The sequence below is a fragment of the Aspergillus welwitschiae genome (assembly GCF_003344945.1).
Source record: "Aspergillus welwitschiae strain CBS 139.54b unplaced genomic scaffold BDQ94scaffold_1, whole genome shotgun sequence".
Taxonomy (NCBI): domain Eukaryota; kingdom Fungi; phylum Ascomycota; class Eurotiomycetes; order Eurotiales; family Aspergillaceae; genus Aspergillus; species Aspergillus welwitschiae.
In genome coordinates this window covers 1,258,835-1,278,287 of record NW_020798695.1, presented here as the reverse complement: position 1 = coordinate 1,278,287, position 19,453 = coordinate 1,258,835, and the positions used below count along the sequence as shown (strand labels likewise).

Here is a 19,453-nt window from a genome sequence, read left to right as displayed (position 1 = left end):
TTTTTTTTTTTTTTTTTTTTTTTTTTTTTTTCATCGTGAAATATTGAGCTGATTTGTTCAAATTCGCTAAATAACATACTCATGTTATTTGATACAGCAAGACATGATCAAAAGATCATGATACAATCGACAACGACAAGTTAAAATTTGATTTCATAATCACAGGAGCAGTATATGGCTGGACAACCGAGTAACATCGAACATGACTGGTTATGGTTGAGCAGGGGTCGCTCAAACAGCATTGTTGGCACACGTCCAAACTCCACTACCACTATCCTTGCTGATCGCATCACCGGACACGTATAATCCGAGACCGCACTGGAAAGATAATTAGCGACAAGATTCCGTTAAGGCTAGGGAATACATACAAGGGTGATCGCCATGGCTAGAATGAACGTGTTGGACAAGGTAAGAAATATTTTCCTGCTTGATGCGAACCACTGGCCCTTATTCAAGGTAAACCAGAAGATAGCAGGGAACCCATCTATAAAGCATGGTTAGGATTACTCCGCAAGATATTAGTGGTATCTGAAACTCACAAGCGAACCAGCAGCCAAAAAGTGCAGTCTATAGTTTAGAGTTAGCATGTGTGTTTGGTACTATGAGAAGACCACGTACAATTAAACTCAGAAGGTTGTTGAAGACCGGAATTGACTCTGCGATTACCCAGGCAACTACCCAGGAAATCAATCCAATAGCGACCCATGACCCGATGGAGAGCAGAGTCCGTTCATGCATGTGGTTTGTGCCGCGGAAAACACGCACGTACACGTACTTGCTGGCTACATGACCATTGACAATCCCAGCAATAAGGACCTGGGATAATGGGTCAGCAGTCGCTCCAAACGATAGTTGACTATGGTAAGTGACATACCGTTGGAATAGCCAGTCCGTAGGCGATTTTCTTTCCTAGAGGCCCCGCAGAGCCTAAGGCAGGGGATTGAACGTCCGCGCCAACGTAGCGGTATATGACCACTGCGCTGGCAATGTATAGCGAAGTGTCAATTACTTGGAGCACTGATATGGACTTGGTGAATTCTCGTGGCTTGTCCATCTCTGAGATGAACCCGAAGAACGACGCATGGCCCACTGTGATTGTCGTAAAGTTAGTTAGATTGAACAGAGTGTGACAAGTCAGGGCTTTACCATAGGCGAAAAACAGATTGCTGACTGCTAGGAATTCTTCGTTGAAACTGAGATGGGTAGTCACAGCAAGGGGAATGTGGCCTTTGTACTCCACGCCGACCGCAATCATCGTGGCCATGGTTGCCGCCACAATGCTGAGGAATGCTACACAGAAATGAAGATAGCCCCATAATTAGACTTGAAGTGTGAAATATGAGGAGCCCTATAATATGCTTACATGCGATCGACATCCAATATACCTTGTCCATGGTGCGTGGTAGGGCACCAACACAACTGACAATCAATGCAATGACACCAAACACGATTGTGCAGGTACCATGTTCGGTAATCGTATTCATAAGGACCGTGAAGGTCAATACGTGACTGGCCATGACGAATATAAGGAATAACAGCTGCCCAATACCAAGCAGTTCACGTCCAAATCGTCCCATGATAATCTCACCCGCATCTCCCATGCTATGGACCTGGGGGTATCGTAACTTGAACTGGCAGAGAATGTAGGCAGTATACCATGATATACCAGAGATTCCAATTAGTATGATAAGAGCCCTAAGCTAGACTTAGCTTTTCGTCTGCCTAGTAAGTGAGTAACTTACGGGACAAAGCCCAGAGTTGCAAAGGCGGATGGAAGAGATAAAATTCCAATGGAAACATTCTCTGCAACCATCACTGTGTATAAAAAAGGTTAGGGCTCTATATGTTTGATGGGTGACAGCATGGAGGTTGAGGCTCACGTATCCCTGTTTTCCTGCATGTTGTGAAGAGAAGGGTCAGATACAGGACCAAGAGTAGTCTAGGGGCAGGGGAGTTGAAGCTTACCACCAACCCATCGTTCGGTATTTTACCTCCGCAAACTCTTCATTTCCAAATGGATCTTCGTCTTCAGGGGATGTATCATCTAAATTCTTCTTCTTCTCCACATCTTGTCCGTAATCATAGGCAGGGGAGTTGAGAATCTCTGCGAGGTCTCTGGATTCCATCGGAACACTCATTCTTTCTAAGATAAAGAAGTGGTAGGTCAATTAGATTGGTATCCAATACGAAAGGGTCAATAGAATGTGAGTACAGTACACTGAGCACAGAAAGTAGTGAGGTTTTCAGGTGAGACTCGAGAGCATCTGGCCTATTTGAGCCAAGTTGGCTTGCACCTGGTGACGGTGTTGACCCAGTGAGAGGCCAATATGATATCTGCCTGAGGCATCAATGACCATGTCAGCCTGCCGGCTGCATTCGACCAATGCATAAGGACCATTTGCGAGCTATCGGTTTATCTCCGTCTTGTATGACGTATCTTCTATACGTGTATTTTGGTTTTCTGACCCTCAAGGGCTGTCTCCTGGCTGCTGATAGTGATTCCTGGTGGCAGTTCTTTTCCGCCGCGGAAGCTCGTGGATAGATATGGCCGATCTGTAGCCTGATTGGATAGAACGGCAGAACTGGAAGGCTCAGAGATGCGGGGATAAGCATAGTTGACTAGCGTCTGGGGGAAAATGTCAGTGAGATACGATACTTTTGGTCGAGTAATCGTTGGCTAATCAGTATTCGCTTCGATAGCGTCTGGGCACGTATCTCTACCCACGCCTGCTGTAGATGGCTCGCTCAACTGCAGATGTGGAGCGGGAGGGCGCCGAAGCATGGCCAAGGGATGAAGATTAAGCTATTCGCAGCGTTAGTGAAACCTTGCAGGTGAGGTTAGTGTATGCGCCGGAGAGAGATAACGGGTTGCTGCATCGAGCCAACACCCGATACCCGTCCTTACCATACACAGTTTCAGGCGGGGGAGATACACAAAAGCAAGAACAGACATACCTGGCGCTACGGGTTACCCCTCCCGGAGGCCAGGGGTTAGTGCAGCCGCATCTGGCATCTTCATTCGCAGTTGGTCACTCGCTTTGCTGATCCTCGCAACTGGTCCAAATACTTGGGGACTGTCCGGCTACTGCCGCTGTCCTGATACGTGCCCGCAAAAGTGATAGTCATGACAATCAAGTGGAGAGATAAGTTATCCTCGCTTGCTGTGCCCCGCACTGATATTCTCTCTATCTAACCATCCATCGTTCGTGCAGAGATGCCCTCAAATCTGTATTGATTATACACCCCACCCCGAATGCCGGTAGAACTCTTGCTGCCCTCAGCGACGATGACTGAACATACCCTCTCCGTATCGTAACGGATCTTTCTGCTATTGTGGCCACCCGTGGACGAGCAATCACATCTAACGCGATCATATGAAACGGCGTATTCACATATTGCACCAAGGCGGGGAGAGCGAGCTGGGTAACAGTTCTTTTGGTATGCGGATCTGCAGTGATCCAATCTGGAACTAACGAGGCCACCTGCGGAGCCAGCGTGAAGGAGCTGGATATAGTGATGCTATCGCGGAATAGAAAGGCCATATACGCGAGCCTTGGGATGGGAGGTGGCTGCTTGAGACGACCTTCTGGGTGTCCGTAAATCTGAGAGAACCTTATATCCTTGAGGATTCCCAGACACACATTGACAACATATGTTGGGAGGAAACTGAACGTTGGAACGAGACTCGCGGTCGTTGATTTCTCTGTAACTTTGGAAAGGTGCTCGAGGCTTGTGTCGGTAGCATTTGCCGTAGCGTAGGTTGCGGCGTAGAGAGACCAAGCGATGAAGAAAGGTCGAGAAAAGTAGAACTTTCTCGGTTTGAGGAGGGAACAGATGGCATGTGTGCGAAGTGTATGCAGGATGGATCTATTTGAGGAGAGCCTCTCCACCACGCTCCTGGACTCGAGATATCAGCACATGGAGTTCCTGAGTTCGTCTTCAGTACATTTACCGGTCGATGACTGTTGTGATCGGGGCAATAATGGTTGCGGACAGCGATCCTGCGACAATATCGCCAGCCAACTGCCTGAGCCAGTCATTATCCCAGTCAGGAGAGTGCAATGGCTCCGTGGTGACACGTTCCGGCGACATTCCAAAGTTCCAGGCACTCAAATACACCCTGAAAGAGGGAATTCCTATTAAATAGATACAACCGGCTCGATAGCAGGGGTATCAATCGGCTTCCTTTCAGGCGCCGCCCAGACTTGTGCTGAAGGCTTGGAGAGCTTTCATACCTCGTGGAGATGCATCGGGAAGCCTGGGGGCCTAGGATTGTTGTGGTCAGGATTTACCAGGCTTGTAAGCTGGAGCTATGGCAAGCAATGTATCGACCTGACAGGCCTAGAGCCCGATAATGCTCTTCACCGGGCATGCTGTGTACTGTATGAGGGGCAGTCGGGCAGAACCTTCTCGCTCTAACCGGTGACAAAGCCTATCGGTAAAGTTGCGGGGATAAGATAGCTAACGCTCTAGCTATCTACACGCGATAGGCAAACCAAGCTGTGGCTGACTGGCGGGTTGAAGGAGAATGGCGTAACAAGATGTAGACCGAAGGAACAGTCACTACCCGCATTAGGGGGATCTCCAGCGGAAGGCTAGTCTACCCGCCACTATTCTTAGCCGGGAAGGTCCAAGTGCCGGGCTAGTTTACCCGCCAGCTGGTTGTACTCCAACGCGGTGGATCTTGCTCCTCACTCTCCTCACTTCCAGCTGCAACAGCGCCGAACATCGGTCTGTCAAGCAGTTGGCTCCTCAAACATCATGGCCAACTTGATACATAAGGAGAATGGTGGTCACCATGTTCGTCACTTCCAAGTCTACGCTCAGTTTCTCCTCTACGGCCTTTGCTACCAGAAACAATCACAATGGCCTTCAAACTACCCTTGTCTCAGCCCTCGCCCAGCGTGCGCACCCTAGGACGCCGTGCCGCTAGAGCTCCAGTTCTCAGAGCTCGGGGTGTTGCGACCGTACCTTTCCGTCTGCCAGCTGCTAGAAATGAGCCCAACGTGAGTTGCTGGCTTCTTATCCGCTACCATGGCATACAAATACTAATCTCCTCTCCATGATAGCTGGACTACACTAGGGGCTCTCCAGAAAGGGCAGAGGTCGAAAAGGTTTTGAAGCAGATGAAGTCACAGCTGCCGCTCAAGAGTCAGTCATACGTCGGAGGCAAAGCGCTCTCGGTGTCCAACACATTGCAACAACCTCTGCCCGCCGAACATGCCACTACTTTCACCAACTACCCTAGCGTGAATGCTGCACAAGTAAATGCGGCTATTGATGCAGCATTGGAGGCAAAGGAAGCATGGCAGAACACTCCCTTCGTTGACAGGGCTGCTATTTTCCTCAAGGCTGCCGAGCTTGTCGCCGGCAAATACCGATACGAACTCATCGCTGCTACGATGTTGGGACAAGGCAAGAACATCTGGCAGGGTGAGATCGATGCAGCTGCAGAGTTGGCCGACTTCTTCCGTCTGAACTGCAACTATGCTGCTGAGCTGCTGGAGAAGCAGCCCGACCGCGGTACTGAGGGAATGTGGACGTGAGTGCAAGCATTTTCACTTTGGGATGCTCGAATACTAACCCTTCTCTAGCCGTGTGGACTACAGACCCTTGGAGGGATTCGTTTACGCCGTGTCGCCTTTCAACTTCACTGCCATTGGCGGGAACCTAATTAGCGGCCCAGCTCTTATGGGCAATGTCGTCGTCTGGAAGCCTTCCGATTCGAACGTGTACGCGAGTGAGCTCGTCTACAAGATCCTCCTCGAAGCTGGCCTGCCTCCCAATGTTATCCAGTTCGTTACAGGTGACGCGCAGGAGATCACTCAGACGGTGCTTGGACGCAGAGAGTTTGGTGGCCTCAACTTCACCGGTTCCTCGGACGTCTTCCGTTCTCTGTATGCTCAGGTCGGCGAAAACATCGGCAAGAAGGTCTACCGGGACTACCCTCGTCTAGTTGGCGAGACCAGCGGCAAGAACTTCCACCTGGTTCATCCCACTGCTGATATCCAGAGTGCTGTTTACCATACCCTTCGGGGTGCTTTTGAGTACCAGGGACAAAAGTGTTCGGCGACGTCCCGACTGTACCTGCCTGAGTCTCGGGCACAGGAGTTCTTGGAGAAGTTGAAGTCCGAGATCAAGGAGATCACGATCGGGTTGCCGGAGGAGATGGGAGCTTTCATGGGCCCTGTCATCCACAAAGCATCTTTCGAGAAGATTAAGTCGGTCATCGATGCCAGCAACAAGGATCCATCCTTGGAGTTGATTGCCGGTGGTACCTACGACGGCTCAACCGGATATTACGTGCACCCTACTGTGTACCGGGCCAAGGACCCCAACCATGAGCTGTTCGACAAGGAAATCTTCGGTCCAGTGCTCGCAGTCCACGTCTATCCTGACGCCGAGTGGTCTTCAGTCCTGAAGACGGTCGACCAGAGTGGCGGTGGCTTTGCTTTGACCGGAGCTGTGTTCGCAGGTGATCGGCGTGCCATCCGCGAGGCCGAGGATACCTTGCGGTATTCGGCTGGAAACTTCTACATCAGTAAGTGATCATACTGTTCTTCTCTATAAGTCACTACTAACAAGTTACGCAACAGACTGCAAGACTACTGCCGCCCTGATCGGACAACAGTCCTTTGGTGGCAGTCGCTCGAGCGGAACCAACGACAAGGCTGGAAGCGCCAATGTGCTTCTGAGATTTGCCAGTCCCAGAACGATCAAGGAGGAATTCTTCCCCTTGAACGGCTTCCGGTACCCCAGCAACGAGTAATGGTTTGAAATCTATACAGGCGCCATGAGATATGACACTGGAGGCTGGGGATTGTGTAAAATTAGAACTCGCAATGATAAACGAACCACTTCATGCTATGTTTTCCATAAGTAGACAATAATCTCGTAATGCCTAATTTCAGCTGTAGGGACTGTCTCTTAGTACTGAATCAGGTGATCATGCGGTCTACTTCGACTCAGCTTGTTCACTCTACAACTCCATCTCAATTGTATCCCAGCATGCAAGCTCAGTATTCAACTTTAATTTTCGTCAATCTTCAAACCAATGCATTCTCTTGCAAGAATGCCATCTGCTACTATCTACTCTCACCGTTTTCTGAAGCATGACTTATTGTCAGATGTGTAACTCAGCCAAAGTCCCTCCTCGAAACAGGATTGGCTTCGAATTTTCCAGCTGCAAATGGAGCCCCCGCACCTCCTATCGGCTATCGCCATGTATCCCCTCATGCAAGACCCACCGACTGATAATCTCTCTGGGCTACTCTAGATACAGGTTATCCATCCGATACAGCTATCTGCTAGCGTCAACGCCTATCTCCAGACCCTCGCATACACTAACCGGCGATCATCGTTCACGCTAACGCCTCACCCTCCCTTATTCTCCAAGCTGACAATCCCCGCATGAACAGTAAGATAGTGTATCCGGTATGTATCGCTTGCGCTAACCCACAATTCATGTTGCACCAGACGCTCGAGCCACTCCGATAAGCTGCATGCTTCACTATGGGTGCCGTTGCTGGTATGTGCACTCCAATTCTGGTGGAGGTACGGCGGGGAGGCAAGTAAGTGCCGACCTGAGTTCACGATCACAGCATGCTACCTAGGCATGGTATGATTCATATGAATTGCCAATTGATTTCTGTGTTAGTACTATTATATAAGTCCATTGCAGCGCATCACCAACGAATCAATCTCTCATGCTCCCACTCAGTGATTATCACTTGAGCTGACTTCCCACCTCTCCCACTTTCAATTGTGCCCGCGTGTACCATCACAATGGTATCAACTTCCAAATCCGATCCCATCGCCATCATCGGCGCCGGTGTCTTCGGCCTCACCACGGCCCTCCACCTCTCCAGCAATGGCTTCACCAACGTCTCCGTGTTCGAAAGAGACAATCAAGTCCCAGCCCGCTATTCCGCCGGCCATGACATCAACAAGATTGTGCGCGCAGAATATGAAGACCCATGGTACACTGAACTGACACTCGTATGCCCCCCTCTTTCAAATCCCCCACAACCACATAGCATACAACTAACACCTCCCCTCAACAGCAAGCCATCGAAGGATGGAAAACCCCCCTCTACGCCCCACACTACCACCAAACCGGCTTCCTACACCTCGTCTCCGGCGCGGCCCCCGAAAAAGCCTCGCAAACAATGAACCGCTTCCTCGCCTCCATCCGCAACCACCCCACCTACAAAGGCAAAATATCCACGATCAAAACCCCCGCCGACATCCGTAACATCGCCTGGCAACTCACCGGCCCCCTCCCGGGCTGGAACGGCTACTTCAACCAACTAGCAGGCTACGCGCACTCCGCCAATGCCCTCCGCGCCGTCTACGAAGCGGCCGCCGCCCGGGGTGTGAAATTCTTCCTAGGTGAAGACATCGGCAAAGTGACCGAACTCATTTACTCTCCAACAAACAAGAAACAAGTAACAGGCGTCCGCACAGGGAACGGCAAGACCTACCCCTGCAAACTCGCTGTCATAGCCATCGGCGCCGCAGCATCCACTCTTGTCCCAGAAGCAGGAGGCCAAGTCGTCGCGAAGTCCTGGTCCCTAGGCCACGTCAAGCTCACAGACGAGGAAACTTCCATGCTCCGCGGTATTCCAGTGACGTATGCTCGCGATCTTGGATTCTACTTCGAGCCGGATCCGAAGACGAACCTGCTGAAGATCTGCCCCATGGGTGGTGGGTACATTAACACGGATCCGAAATCGGGGGTGTCGTACCCGCCTGCGACGTTGCAGGAGAGCGAGGGGGTGTTGCCGGCGGAGGATGAGAAGAGGATGAGGAGATTGTTGAGGGAGTCGTTGCCGCAGTTTGCGGATCGGCCGTTTGTGGAGAAGAAGCTGTGTTGGTTTGCGGATACGAGTGATTCGGAGTTTATTATTGATTTTGTGCCGGAGACGGAGGGGTCAGTTGTGCTTTGCTCGGGGGATTCGGGACATTTGTTTAAGATGTTGCCAATTGTTGGGGACTGGGTGTTTACGCTGTTGAAGGAGAGTAAGCAGGGAGTAGATCGGTGGAGGTGGAAGGGAGATAAGAAGAAGTCGGGTAAGTGGGAGGGCGATGTTAGTTGGCGGTTGGGGGAGACTAGGGAGTTTGAGGAGATTAGACCTGCTCCGGCTCCGAAGCTGTAGGTTGAATTCTGCGGTGCATAAATTGGGATTCATGATTGCTATCAGCGTCATATAAATTCGTTCAGCTATCTTCATATATCGTTAAATGGTGTAATTGAAAAGTTACAGCTACGACAATGCCAATTTCCAGTTCATCCGGCTGATTATCATTTGCCAATCGAACCCACTTCCACACTCATGAGGGTTCAAGTCTCGAAACTTCCAAACTGTCTCCGTGGCTTTACGCACGATGGGGATGTTGCTGACTGGCCATGCGTGGGCGAGGTAAGTGAAGTAGTTGAGAACGCGCACCCGATCCTCGTCGGTGGTGGACAGACACCCTGCCAGGAACAGTGGCCACATCGGGAAGAGTTGCCGCTCCTGATCCTCCCGGATGACTTTGCCAATGTGGTCCAGCAGTTTAGCTAGCAGTGTCTGGAGGGCGGGCTGAGTTAAGGGGATGTCGCACGCCAGCTGCAAGTATAGGTCGGCAGCCATGCGAAAGCACTCTCCGCAAGTTGTTAGATAGTCGCTATCTGGGGAATGTTCTTTCGGCAACAGGTCCAGCTCGCTTCGTAGGGACATGGCCCGCTGCATCATTTCCCCTTCGGAAAAGAAGGAGTTGCAGCCGTTGCGACGAAGCTTCTGTTTCTGGCCGACCAAGTCGGTTGCCCGTGCGATGATGTCGAGCAAGCTGAGGGAACAACCGAAATGGGGCTGTATTTCCGTCCGCTCGTCTGTGTAATTCAGACCTAGTGTTGTGCATTGCGAGAAAAAGTCCATGCCATGGTCGATTCCAGTCTGGGACTCGAGCAGACGTTCGGCATCCTTGTCAAGCAGATCATCATGGCAGCCCGTTGTGCGGAAGAAGACAGTACGAGACTGGAAGTAGCTCCGAGCGAAAAACAAAATCTCGGGATCAATCAAGCTAGAGCAGCTGTTTATAATGGCAAAGGCGCCCTTAGCATGACGCACCCAATCCGGTTGGCAGCCTGAGGCAATTTCCAGTGTGCATAGAATGAGACAGGTCATGAGGGCCTCGCTTGCGTTACTAACATCCGAAAGAGATTTTCTAAGTGACTGCAAGGCCAACGATTTGTATGAAAGCGCTAGCTGTTCGTAGTTTATGTGTGTCGGCACTGTCTCGGCGCGACGGTCATTGGCGCTGACGGACAGAACCGCGTACAGCAACGGTCTCCGTCCGCAGCAAAAGGGGACGACCAGAGAACGAAACTTGTTCCTCGAATCATCACGGAAGACTCTCACTCTGCTGATTACCTGCAGGTCTGTGTATAGATTAGAATTAGAAGTACCAGATGCGTCAATGACTAATTTACTCACAATATTGGAAGAGCTGCTGCTCAAGAGCACTGCAATCGACTAAAGGAGATGCAAAGACCGACCCTTCTAGTCTGACAGGGTTAAGTGCGTGGCCATTTACGTTCTTGGTGCGTGTATCATCTTTGTCTGCGGGTACAATTTCTTGGTTGTGCTCAGATGATAATAAGGCCACATCCTCGGCCGAAACGGAGATGAAGTGCCTCCGATTCTGCTTCTTTACAGGTAGCCGGTAGCCATTCGCTAGAACAGGTTATGATACAGTCCAAGCGTCAGATGCAAGGACGACCTACCAAGAGAGATCTTGAACCGCAGGTTGATCAGTTGCGGGTTCTCCGATAGGTACGGGCACTCGAATCCGCGCACGATACAGTTCTTGCAAGCGGGTTTCTCCTCTGGAATGGCGATTGGTCAGCTCAGATACTCTGTGGCACTAAGAGGAATAGGTACTAAATGTAGCAAGTTGTAGATCTTACCTCCGCAACGACGCTTGCGCTCTGAGATACCTTATCAGCACGAGGACATTGGGCAGCGTGGTCATGCAGGCGGCCCATTGATGGAGCGGATAGACTTACTCTTGCAAGCCAAACAGCCAGTTCGACTCCGGACGTTCATTCTGATTGATTGAAGACAATGCTAGTCAAATACAGGGTGCAGCTAGCGAGATGGCAGGAGAGAAGTATGAGTGGTTGCAGCGAGGGGTAATTCGGGAACAGGAAGGAAAGCCATCCAAGGACGAGGAGCTTATCAACGGCGGCCACGGGAGTCACTGCTAAAATGCGGGGGTTAGCGGGTGATAAGGGATCCCTTCCTTTCTAGGGATGGCGCGCGGCTGCCATTCAGTCCCCGCCTCGTTGCCTTAATGTTTCTCGGTCGTTCCAGGGTCCAAATCACGTATAGAGGCGCGGGATTGCGTGCTTCACCTTATCTGGACTTACATCCTATTCAATATCTATCGTAGATTTCTTCGTACTACATATCAGAGTAATGATCATGTGATAATACATCGGTATCAATGTTGAACAGATTGTAAGATATCACTACTTGAGTAAAAACATCACTGCTCCATCGTTGCAACCCCTCTTCGGGATTGCTTCTCCCGCAAACCCGAATAACAGTTCTCTAAGCTTCATATCGTTGGAGTATAAAAGATAGGTTATGCTACAGGAATGTCTCTTTACACAAGGTACTAATACCACAAACACAATCTGGGAATCCATGCATACAACAATAAAGTTGGATATTCTACTCGTGCCCAATCAACCCGACCCCATGGGATCCTGGGCTGTTGCTTCATCCATAAAAGAATATAATTACGTGATACTTCCCTCCGTGGGCACCGACATGCACGAGGCCGATGCTACTATAAATAGTAAACATGTCGATGTAACAGACTTTGTGGAGGCCGGGTGGTGCGGAGCCGGAACTTTGTTAAGGTTGTCCATAGTTGTTATATTGTTGGTTATGGGTTTCCTTGGTAGACTTTGGTGGACACCCAAGGATATTGCTTAGACCACTGTAGTGGGGGAGCTAGGTGTTTCTCTTACAAGCCTTTGAACTTAGGAGAAAGTAGGTCATATGAATATATTTACAAATAAAGGTACTAGATGAGAGTCTACACGCTACTCATGTTCCTTTGCTCCGTCTTGGGAATCAGAGCACGACGGTCCTCATCGCCTCTGGAGTGATGATCAACATCAGCATCCTTATCACTAGCCTCCTCGTCATCGTCATCATGCTCATCAAAGCCGTCATCAGAAGCGAGATCGAAGTCCTCCGCTTCCAGGCGATTGTACGCCTTACGCCTGCGCCACCACATAACCCCCGCTGCAAGTGTCACCAACACAACAACGGTCAGCCCGCTCGCCAAGAAGACTACTGTATTTATAGACAATCCAGAGGGTATGTCCTGCGGGGGGATGAAGGTGGAATCAGGCTCATCGTAGGTGTCATGAGCAACTGATAAATCCGCTGTGTCCAGGTCCACGACTTCACTCGATCGGAGGACATTTCCCTGGCTATCCAAGGCTTCGGCCCAGATATAGCGCCAATCAGTCTCCCCAACTGTCAGCTTGGTTTCAAAGCCGGTCCGGCGTGATGCAACCAGTATTTCGCCTTCTTCGTCCAGATCCTCGCTGGCTGCTCCCCGGATAACCCAGTTGGCTACCTCGGTCGCTCCGTTCCAGCTAACGTACATGACCAACTCGCCATCCTCATTTTTCCGTGGTGCGATGGCAGGGTCCCACCAGGGTGTGGCCGACCAGTCCATTTTATAGGCGCGATAGTTGTCTAGCGCGTCCGGAATGTTGTCGCTATGCCACGGCGAAAACTGTACGTCCATGACTGTCTCGCCCGACGAGTTGTGCTCCGTAAACGTGGGACACCGCCCCCAGCCAATGAACACATTGCCCAGTTCATCGGCAGAGGGCGAAAGGGGCTGCATGCTGCCTTGGCTCTGGGCCTGAAGGTGGGATGGGTGATGGAATTCGCGTAGGAGTTGGACGGTCGGGGGTGAGGCAGTGTCATTGATAGCAATGTGCAGGCCGCGCGAGCAATCGGTGTCGCAAACGCCGTGAGAGGTGATCTTGACATGGTTGTCAAATAGGGTCATTTGGGTCTCGTCGGTTCCCTCAACGAAGTGAGCGTGATGCTGCCACTGCATTGACAGCAGGGGTGCAGCTGACTCGGCTTCTTTGGCGCGGGGCAACTCGAGAAAGTCGTTGCGTTTGCCGCCCATTGTCCATATGATGTCGCCTGTTTTTCCGTTGATGAGGTAGACAGCGTGCAAGTGACGAATGGAAATGAGATAGTTGCCTGCTTTGGTCTAGAACCATGGCATGTCAGAGCGTGTTTACAGGTCGTCAGGAGACGTATGTCCTTCTCTTACCTTCTGGATGCTGTTCATGTGATATGCATCCCATCCTCTGCCCATAGGCTCGTAGGAGTCCATGGGGTTAATGTGATCAAGCGCTCGCCAGTCGAAAAGCACTTCATTAGTCTCGAGGTCGATCTCCTGGAAGATAGAGTCCAGGACCTCGAATCTGGGGGGTGTTATCCAGCCTTTATCCAGGAAGTCTGACGCATGGGCGTTGATCGCGTTGACGCCTGTGACCAAAGCCGTTCCGTTCCCTGTGAATGCAAACTCGTGGAGGTCGCTGTGCACTTTGATGTTCTGTGCCCATATTTTGTAGACCAAGCGGTAGGTGTCGTCGTAGGCGAGCCCATAGCCGTCACCTATCCCATCGCCTTTCTCTCCTTCCCAAAAAGTTAAATACTTCTTGCCGAAATTCTCTTGGACGCGAGTACCGAACACATTCTTAAAGGTCCGATTCATATAGACGGCACTCAAGTCGTGGGCATCCAAGATGAGCGGCGACGAGAGTGGCGGGGAGTCATTACCATCATGTTTGATGAATATATGGGACCCCGTCTCGGAGATAGCATCTTGATCCCATATATTGACTTGTAGAAGGGGTGCATATTCGGAGCTGGAATGAAACTCCAAGTGAGGACGGTGTCCTAGCGCTCCGTCGTTGTACTCTTGGTAGTTGGTGGATACATAATCTCCGCAGGCTGTCTGAGCAAGCGCAGCAATGCACGCCCAAATAAGGGGGGGAATCATTGTTAACCCGACACAAAATGTGACAGGCGACGGGAGATCAGCTCCAGCGACATTGCCAGAAGGAAAAATTGAGGTTGAGTCGCCTCAAATGTATTTGGAGGACGCCAGCCATGCTAAAAGGCAGGCCGGGGTTTTCTTAGGAGGGGAACACACGTCCAATAACGGCTTAACGAACGGATTTGTGTACAGCGGACTCTGTAGCTTGCGTACGCGTCTTCTGGTCATGGCGCCTGTTCTCCAGGCCACGCCTCCCACCCAGGGGTGGCCGGAATTGTGGGACAGCGATCCACGGACAAGAACCGAAAGCTACTAGCATAGTAAACTAATTGGATAGTAGACTGGGGGTAATCAAATCCACACGCGACCAGTCCTCCGAGATATTCCGCGCATGCCTTCAGTATAGAAAACCGAATAGAATCGAGATGTTGTACTCTGATCGACGTATCGCATCGGCGATTCGCCAGCCCCGGGCTCTCGACTCGGAGATGTCGCTGACCTCGCCAGATTCTGCTGATTCGTGTGCCCGATGGGGCTTTGAGTGGATCCCATTCGTTATCTCCTGGTTCCGTTCGGATATCTCGGTTGCCACTAAACTAAATTCTGTGCTTCAAGGCCGACATCTGGAGCTTTCCGGCAACCAATTCGTTGCATGACGTGGCTCATGACGGCCACGCGACACTCATGGAAAATTTTTTGACCGTAGAGGCGTGTACTGTTTTGCACATCTTTTCTGGGTAAGGACAAGGGCGGCGTTTGGCACCTGTTGCGGCCGTCAGGGGAACCTCGCCTCGCCTGTGGTTCCGGCGGAGAAGCCAAGTAGCAAGCGCTTGGCATTGCGCAAGGAGATAACGATTCGCATTGCTAGAACTCACCATGAAAGTGTGCAGCCCAGGCATACTCAAGCGGGCTATTTATAGAGAAACAAGAACGCTGTGGATGTGTATCAGATGACTTCGATCCTGAAGTTCCTCGAAAACGGAGCCATCCAAAACGGGAATGGCCTCACCGCCTGCCCATGTGCCCAAAATGTGGCGGATACTAGGGATATATATAGCATCTAGTAGTTGTTACCATGCAACCACTAGGCTATGACTGGACATATATATCCAAACTAATTCACTAACGCTTCAGGATTGGTTGAACTGAATTTAAGGTTTCCAAACCAGACGGCGATGTTACCATATACTGTAAACTATATAGATCTTATGGGCCGTGTACCAGCTCCAGGTAATATAGGCTGAATCAAACCGATTAATATACAAGCAAGTTCATCACACGCAAAATTGAAAGGTCTAGTTTTATGGCATTTATCTATATCGAAGAGTAAGACAGGCCGGCAAGAACTGTACTGGTTACTTTAGTTCCAATACATCCATCTCACTTGGTCCTGCCACATCTGACGTTGCCTTTCGAGATATTTAATTGTTCACTCATAGTAACGTGGGAAAATGACGAAATGAATCTCTTAGGCCTTGAAACTATCAAGGAACTGTGTCTCTAATCTTGACCACGTTTCTTTTGCGAGATCCCTCTTCGCATGTCTCCGACGCTCATGTTCACCCTTAACACGGACAGACGCTCCTCACAACCCCTCTATGTCTTCTCATAAGGGAAAAGTAGCCTACTGCCACTGGCATAGCAATGTAAAGATGGTTTCAGTTACTACGAGATTATCTATAAGCTAGGTTAAGGTAGCTACTCTCTGCTTGGAAGTTATCTAGAGGCAAGATGTGTAGTGTTGAAATTGTTACCGCTGCTACCTACAAAGAGTGCTTGAAAACCAAAGCCCTGCGTTCGTTGAGAATCGGGGAAGCAGATCACCATGCCCGGGTTCATGTTCCGTCTTTGTGAGATAATTTCTCAGCTTATCGACAGAATGGCTGCCGCTTGTGTATTGTGAGCGAAGCAGCCGGGTGTAGTTTTGCGCGATTAAAAGAAACTATCAGACTTGGAAGTTCTCCTTCAATGTGGCGTGAGCTATAACAAGGATTGGATTATTCTCACTCATAATGCGGGTTCTTGAGTGCTGCAGTGAACCGGAATGGATGAATAGAAGGTGTTGACCAGTGATGAGAAAAGCCGGCGTTTATATTTAGATTTAAAACATATCAGAGTCCCGGCTGTCATTCGCAAAGAGGTGTCCTGGTCCTCGATTCTTAGTCTTTTGGATCCGCCAAAATAATGAGATACAATTCTGTGACCACTGCAGAGTAGCGAAAATGCTACATTTGGAAGATTTAGGCATTATTATGTTCTCGGGGTCTTTCTAATAGATAGCGAGGTCGGAAGGCATCATCAGACACCTGCCTGTCTGTTCACATAAAAGCTCCAAATGTCCAAGAGCCAGTCGGCCGCTCGATAGCTTCAAGGACCGCAACAGACAGATGGGCAATTTCTGCAGTTTTTTAAACCTCATAACGGACATGAAGTGATAACGATCGGCCCATTGAGCCATTAGTGCTAGATGAGCCTGAAACGCAGTGTAGAGTCTCTGGTGGGCTTCATCGATGTTTTCACAGTGACCCCGGGAAGATTAGTAGTGGAACAGATGCAGTAAGCAGCAAAACTAAGGTGTTCGTCACACATGGCTGCCCACTAAGTGGACTCGGTCATGTGGGATTGGCGGTCAATGGTTTAGGATGTTCGTCGGCTTCCTCCTGCTGTATATTACGGATGTCCCTCGGATGGTTTTATTCAGCATACCACGGTAATTAGTATGAGAAACGCACCTTATGAAAGCACTCCTCCCGTAGTCTCTTCAGCTTTTCTCTTGACCAAAGCACTTACTCACGGCATAGGGAAGAAAATGATCATGACGAGGTCTCGATATCCACATACAAATTAGACGATCTTCGAACCCTCATATCAGAACATCGTGGTCGTTCAAGAGCAACAAGTTGTAGACCTCGCTTAGACTAGATGAGAATGGCCAAACACCCGTTTATCTCGCACGTCCAACACTATTGGCATGGTAGGGCTACCGGTTCCAAGTCTACCCCTCACTCAAGAAGCACCAACTCAGGGTCTGGCCGAAACCCAGTCATTTCTTTGCCGATGCAATCGACCAGACACGTCAATTAGATCATTTTATGTACAAATGGAAGCGTAATTCAGCAGTAATACATGAGTAAGAAGATTACTGATAGGACCGGTGTTGTAGAGGGCACCAATGAGCGGCGTCCCTCTTTTCCAAGTGGTCATCTTATCAGCTCCCAAGACCTACTTATCCCTATCATTGAGGGGACAAATGCACCCCGCAGCCTGCAATCCAAGGTATAAAGATGTCCCTTCGTATGCTAACATTTTCTTCATCTCCAAGATCTCTTCAATCTCTTCAACTTTCACATACCATGTCCAACCTCCTGTGCAGGACACCGGTTGGCCAAAGGGCACGAACCTGTGTCATCACAAGACCTACTTTATTCCTCCAATCTCTCCGATATTGCTCTACGGGGACTACTTTTGAGAAGGTTCCCAGCATTTCCTCCTCAGTTGCCAAGTCACAAGCTACAGAGAAGCCCTCCTCTGCGCCACCTCATTCGGTCCTCCCTACCAAGACTCTCCTGCGGTCTCTCCTCGTGACCACCATCTCCTCCCACCAAGCCCTCCTCGTTCCTTGTCTGTCTATCCTCTCTTTCCTTACCAAGCCCCGAGGTGTCTTGCTAGATGTGGACCGCAACCTTCTCATCCATTGGTTCCTCAAGAAGACATTCTACGACCACTTCTGTGCGGGGGAAAAGGAGAGCCAAGTCCGGGATAAGATCCGCCAAATCAAAAGTACAGGACTCCGAGGAGTCATTTTGACCTACGCGCGGGAGACGGTGCAAGATCCCAGCACGAACCAAACCCAATTCGCACACAGCCAGGTATCCCAGAAGGCAACCGACACAGAGTCATGCGAGTTCATCGCCGCCTGGCGGGAAGGTTACCTGAAGACAGTGGACATGCTCGGCGAAGGTGACTTCCTTGCCCCGAAGTAAGTCGATCCCCCAGAGTCCAGGGATACCTTTACCCGACAGAAAGATAGGAAAATGAATGCTGATCCCTGCTATCAGGCTCACTGGAGCCGGACCCAAAGTCACAGAGGCCTTTGCCTCCGGACAACCCGTCCCCACACAAATGGTCGAGGCCCTAGATGAAGTATGCCAACGGGTAGTCGAGAAGAACGCCCGTCTCCTCATGGACGCCGAACAGCACTCTTTTCTCCAAGGAATCCACAACCTCACATTGGACATGATGCGCAAGTACAACCGAAACGGCAAGGCCGTAGTGTACAACACATACCAGGCTTATCTCAAAAGTACGCCGCGCACGATAGCGTCGCACATGGAGATAGCAGACCAGGAAGGATTTACGTTTGGATTGAAGCTGGTGCGGGGAGCGTACATGAGATCGGACCCGAGACAGCTCATCCACGATACGAAGCAAGATACCGATATCGCGTACAACTCCATCGTGCGGGGCGTCTTGCAGCAGCGTTATCAGGGTTTCGGAGAATCCGGACGCAGGTTTCCCACTACGGATCTGTTTTTGGCTACGCATAATATCGAGAGTGCTGTGGCGGCGCATGAGCTGCACCAGGCTCGGTTGCAGGCGGGGCTGCCCACTGGCCGAGTGGAGTTCGGACAGCTGCTGGGGATGGCGGATGGGGTAAGTTTCGGGCTGTTGCAGTTGAAAGATCAGAACAATGTGGCTCCCGGAGTGTACAAGTGCTTGACTTGGGGTAGTATGGGCGAGTGTCTGGGTTATTTGGTGCGGAGAGCAGCGGAAAATAGGGATGCAGTTTCACGTACTATGACTGAGCATTTGGCGCTTAAGGCGGAGGTGAAGAGGCGAGTTAGGGCTTTCTTTGGGTAGATTGTTAGGCTGTATGTATGGAGTATGACCGTGATGAATGGATATTTTTTTCCAATTCAATGTCCTTCTAGACTACCCCTCCACAAGCTCCTACATCATCCTTGTGAAGCTGCAATCTCAGGATATTTTTCCCAACCATGGCATCTGTAGCCGATGCAAGGTGGTCATCCAAGGATGCACAGTTACAATGGTAATCAACTGAGCTGCAGCTGATAAACTCGACCGTTATCGGCCGGTGAGAAACGACTAGGTTTTACTAGGGCATACGGAGAAGTGTAGTTAGAATAGCCGCCAGCCTGCAGTGCGACCCACCGATATTCGGGTGGAGCTGGATATACTTCGTTCACACTTTGGAGTCATTGATGCAATGAGGGGTAGAGATGAGGGGTGCTGTCATGCCTTCTTTCAGTCAATCTCCCACGTCTTTTGTTTCTTTTTACTTCAGCGCTATCAAGTAACCTCAATCATCTCTCCCGCCACTAAATACCTCTAGAACATC

The 19,453-nt window shown here is 50.3% G+C and overlaps 7 protein-coding genes across 7 annotated transcripts; 3 read left to right on the top strand and 4 right to left on the bottom strand.

The window, feature by feature from the left end:
- Positions 1-231: 231 nt before the first annotated feature.
- BDQ94DRAFT_165161 (transmembrane amino acid transporter protein-domain-containing protein) lies at positions 232-2,138 on the bottom strand (the record flags this gene model as incomplete). The annotated part of the gene is made up of 10 exons (XM_026770219.1): positions 232-318; positions 369-484; positions 540-567; positions 619-816; positions 875-1,089; positions 1,147-1,290; positions 1,364-1,695; positions 1,743-1,815; positions 1,881-1,894; positions 1,966-2,138. 10 exons carry the CDS (start codon positions 2,136-2,138, stop codon positions 232-234), a joined length of 1,380 nt encoding a protein of 459 aa, XP_026632471.1.
- A 1,051-nt stretch (positions 2,139-3,189) lies between these two features.
- Positions 3,190-4,092, bottom strand: BDQ94DRAFT_165160 (uncharacterized protein; the record flags this gene model as incomplete). The annotated part of the gene is made up of 3 exons (XM_026770218.1): positions 3,190-3,226; positions 3,301-3,897; positions 3,953-4,092. 3 exons carry the CDS (start codon positions 4,090-4,092, stop codon positions 3,190-3,192), a joined length of 774 nt encoding a protein of 257 aa, XP_026632470.1.
- Positions 4,093-4,865: 773 nt separating this feature from the next.
- On the top strand, positions 4,866-6,855 carry BDQ94DRAFT_176944 (L-glutamate gamma-semialdehyde dehydrogenase; the record flags this gene model as incomplete). The annotated part of the gene is made up of 4 exons (XM_026772787.1): positions 4,866-5,006; positions 5,070-5,542; positions 5,595-6,541; positions 6,597-6,855. The coding sequence occupies 4 exons, from the start codon at positions 4,866-4,868 to the stop codon at positions 6,767-6,769; spliced, it is 1,734 nt and encodes a 577-aa protein (XP_026632469.1). The 3' UTR covers positions 6,770-6,855.
- Positions 6,856-7,785: 930 nt separating this feature from the next.
- BDQ94DRAFT_165158 (NAD(P)/FAD-dependent oxidoreductase) lies at positions 7,786-9,158 on the top strand (the record flags this gene model as incomplete). Its single annotated transcript, XM_026770217.1, has 2 exons — positions 7,786-7,998; positions 8,064-9,158. The coding sequence occupies 2 exons, from the start codon at positions 7,786-7,788 to the stop codon at positions 9,156-9,158; spliced, it is 1,308 nt and encodes a 435-aa protein (XP_026632468.1).
- Positions 9,159-9,173: 15 nt separating this feature from the next.
- Positions 9,174-11,202, bottom strand: BDQ94DRAFT_133079 (Zn(II)2Cys6 transcription factor). Its single transcript, XM_026764202.1, has 5 exons — positions 11,051-11,202; positions 10,952-10,972; positions 10,769-10,870; positions 10,479-10,718; positions 9,174-10,423 (listed from the first exon to the last, which is right to left on the bottom strand). The coding sequence occupies exons 1-5, from the start codon at positions 11,088-11,090 to the stop codon at positions 9,267-9,269; spliced, it is 1,560 nt and encodes a 519-aa protein (XP_026632467.1). The 5' UTR covers positions 11,091-11,202; the 3' UTR covers positions 9,174-9,266.
- Positions 11,203-12,040: 838 nt separating this feature from the next.
- Positions 12,041-14,391, bottom strand: BDQ94DRAFT_5564 (ASST-domain-containing protein). Its single transcript, XM_026776042.1, has 2 exons — positions 13,363-14,391; positions 12,041-13,299 (listed from the first exon to the last, which is right to left on the bottom strand). Exons 1-2 carry the CDS (start codon positions 14,095-14,097, stop codon positions 12,091-12,093), a joined length of 1,944 nt encoding a protein of 647 aa, XP_026632466.1. The 5' UTR covers positions 14,098-14,391; the 3' UTR covers positions 12,041-12,090.
- Positions 14,392-17,447: 3,056 nt separating this feature from the next.
- BDQ94DRAFT_176943 (FAD-linked oxidoreductase) lies at positions 17,448-18,954 on the top strand (the record flags this gene model as incomplete). The annotated part of the gene is made up of 2 exons (XM_026772786.1): positions 17,448-18,073; positions 18,153-18,954. The coding sequence occupies 2 exons, from the start codon at positions 17,448-17,450 to the stop codon at positions 18,952-18,954; spliced, it is 1,428 nt and encodes a 475-aa protein (XP_026632465.1).
- Between the last annotated feature and the right edge of the window lie 499 nt (positions 18,955-19,453).

Coding starts and splice junctions, on each gene's coding strand:
- BDQ94DRAFT_5564 (XM_026776042.1), bottom strand. CDS start 14,097: ATGATTCCCCCCCTTATTTGGGCGTGCATTGCTGCGCTTGCTCAGACA. Junction 13,300..13,362: donor ACATGAACAGCATCCAGAAG/GTAAGAGAAGGA, acceptor CCATGGTTCTAG/ACCAAAGCAGGCAACTATCT.
- BDQ94DRAFT_133079 (XM_026764202.1), bottom strand. CDS start 11,090: ATGAACGTCCGGAGTCGAACTGGCTGTTTGGCTTGCAAGA. Junction 10,973..11,050: donor TGGCTGTTTGGCTTGCAAGA/GTAAGTCTATCC, acceptor AAGGTATCTCAG/AGCGCAAGCGTCGTTGCGGA. Junction 10,719..10,768: donor GCGGTTCAAGATCTCTCTTG/GTAGGTCGTCCT, acceptor AACCTGTTCTAG/CGAATGGCTACCGGCTACCT.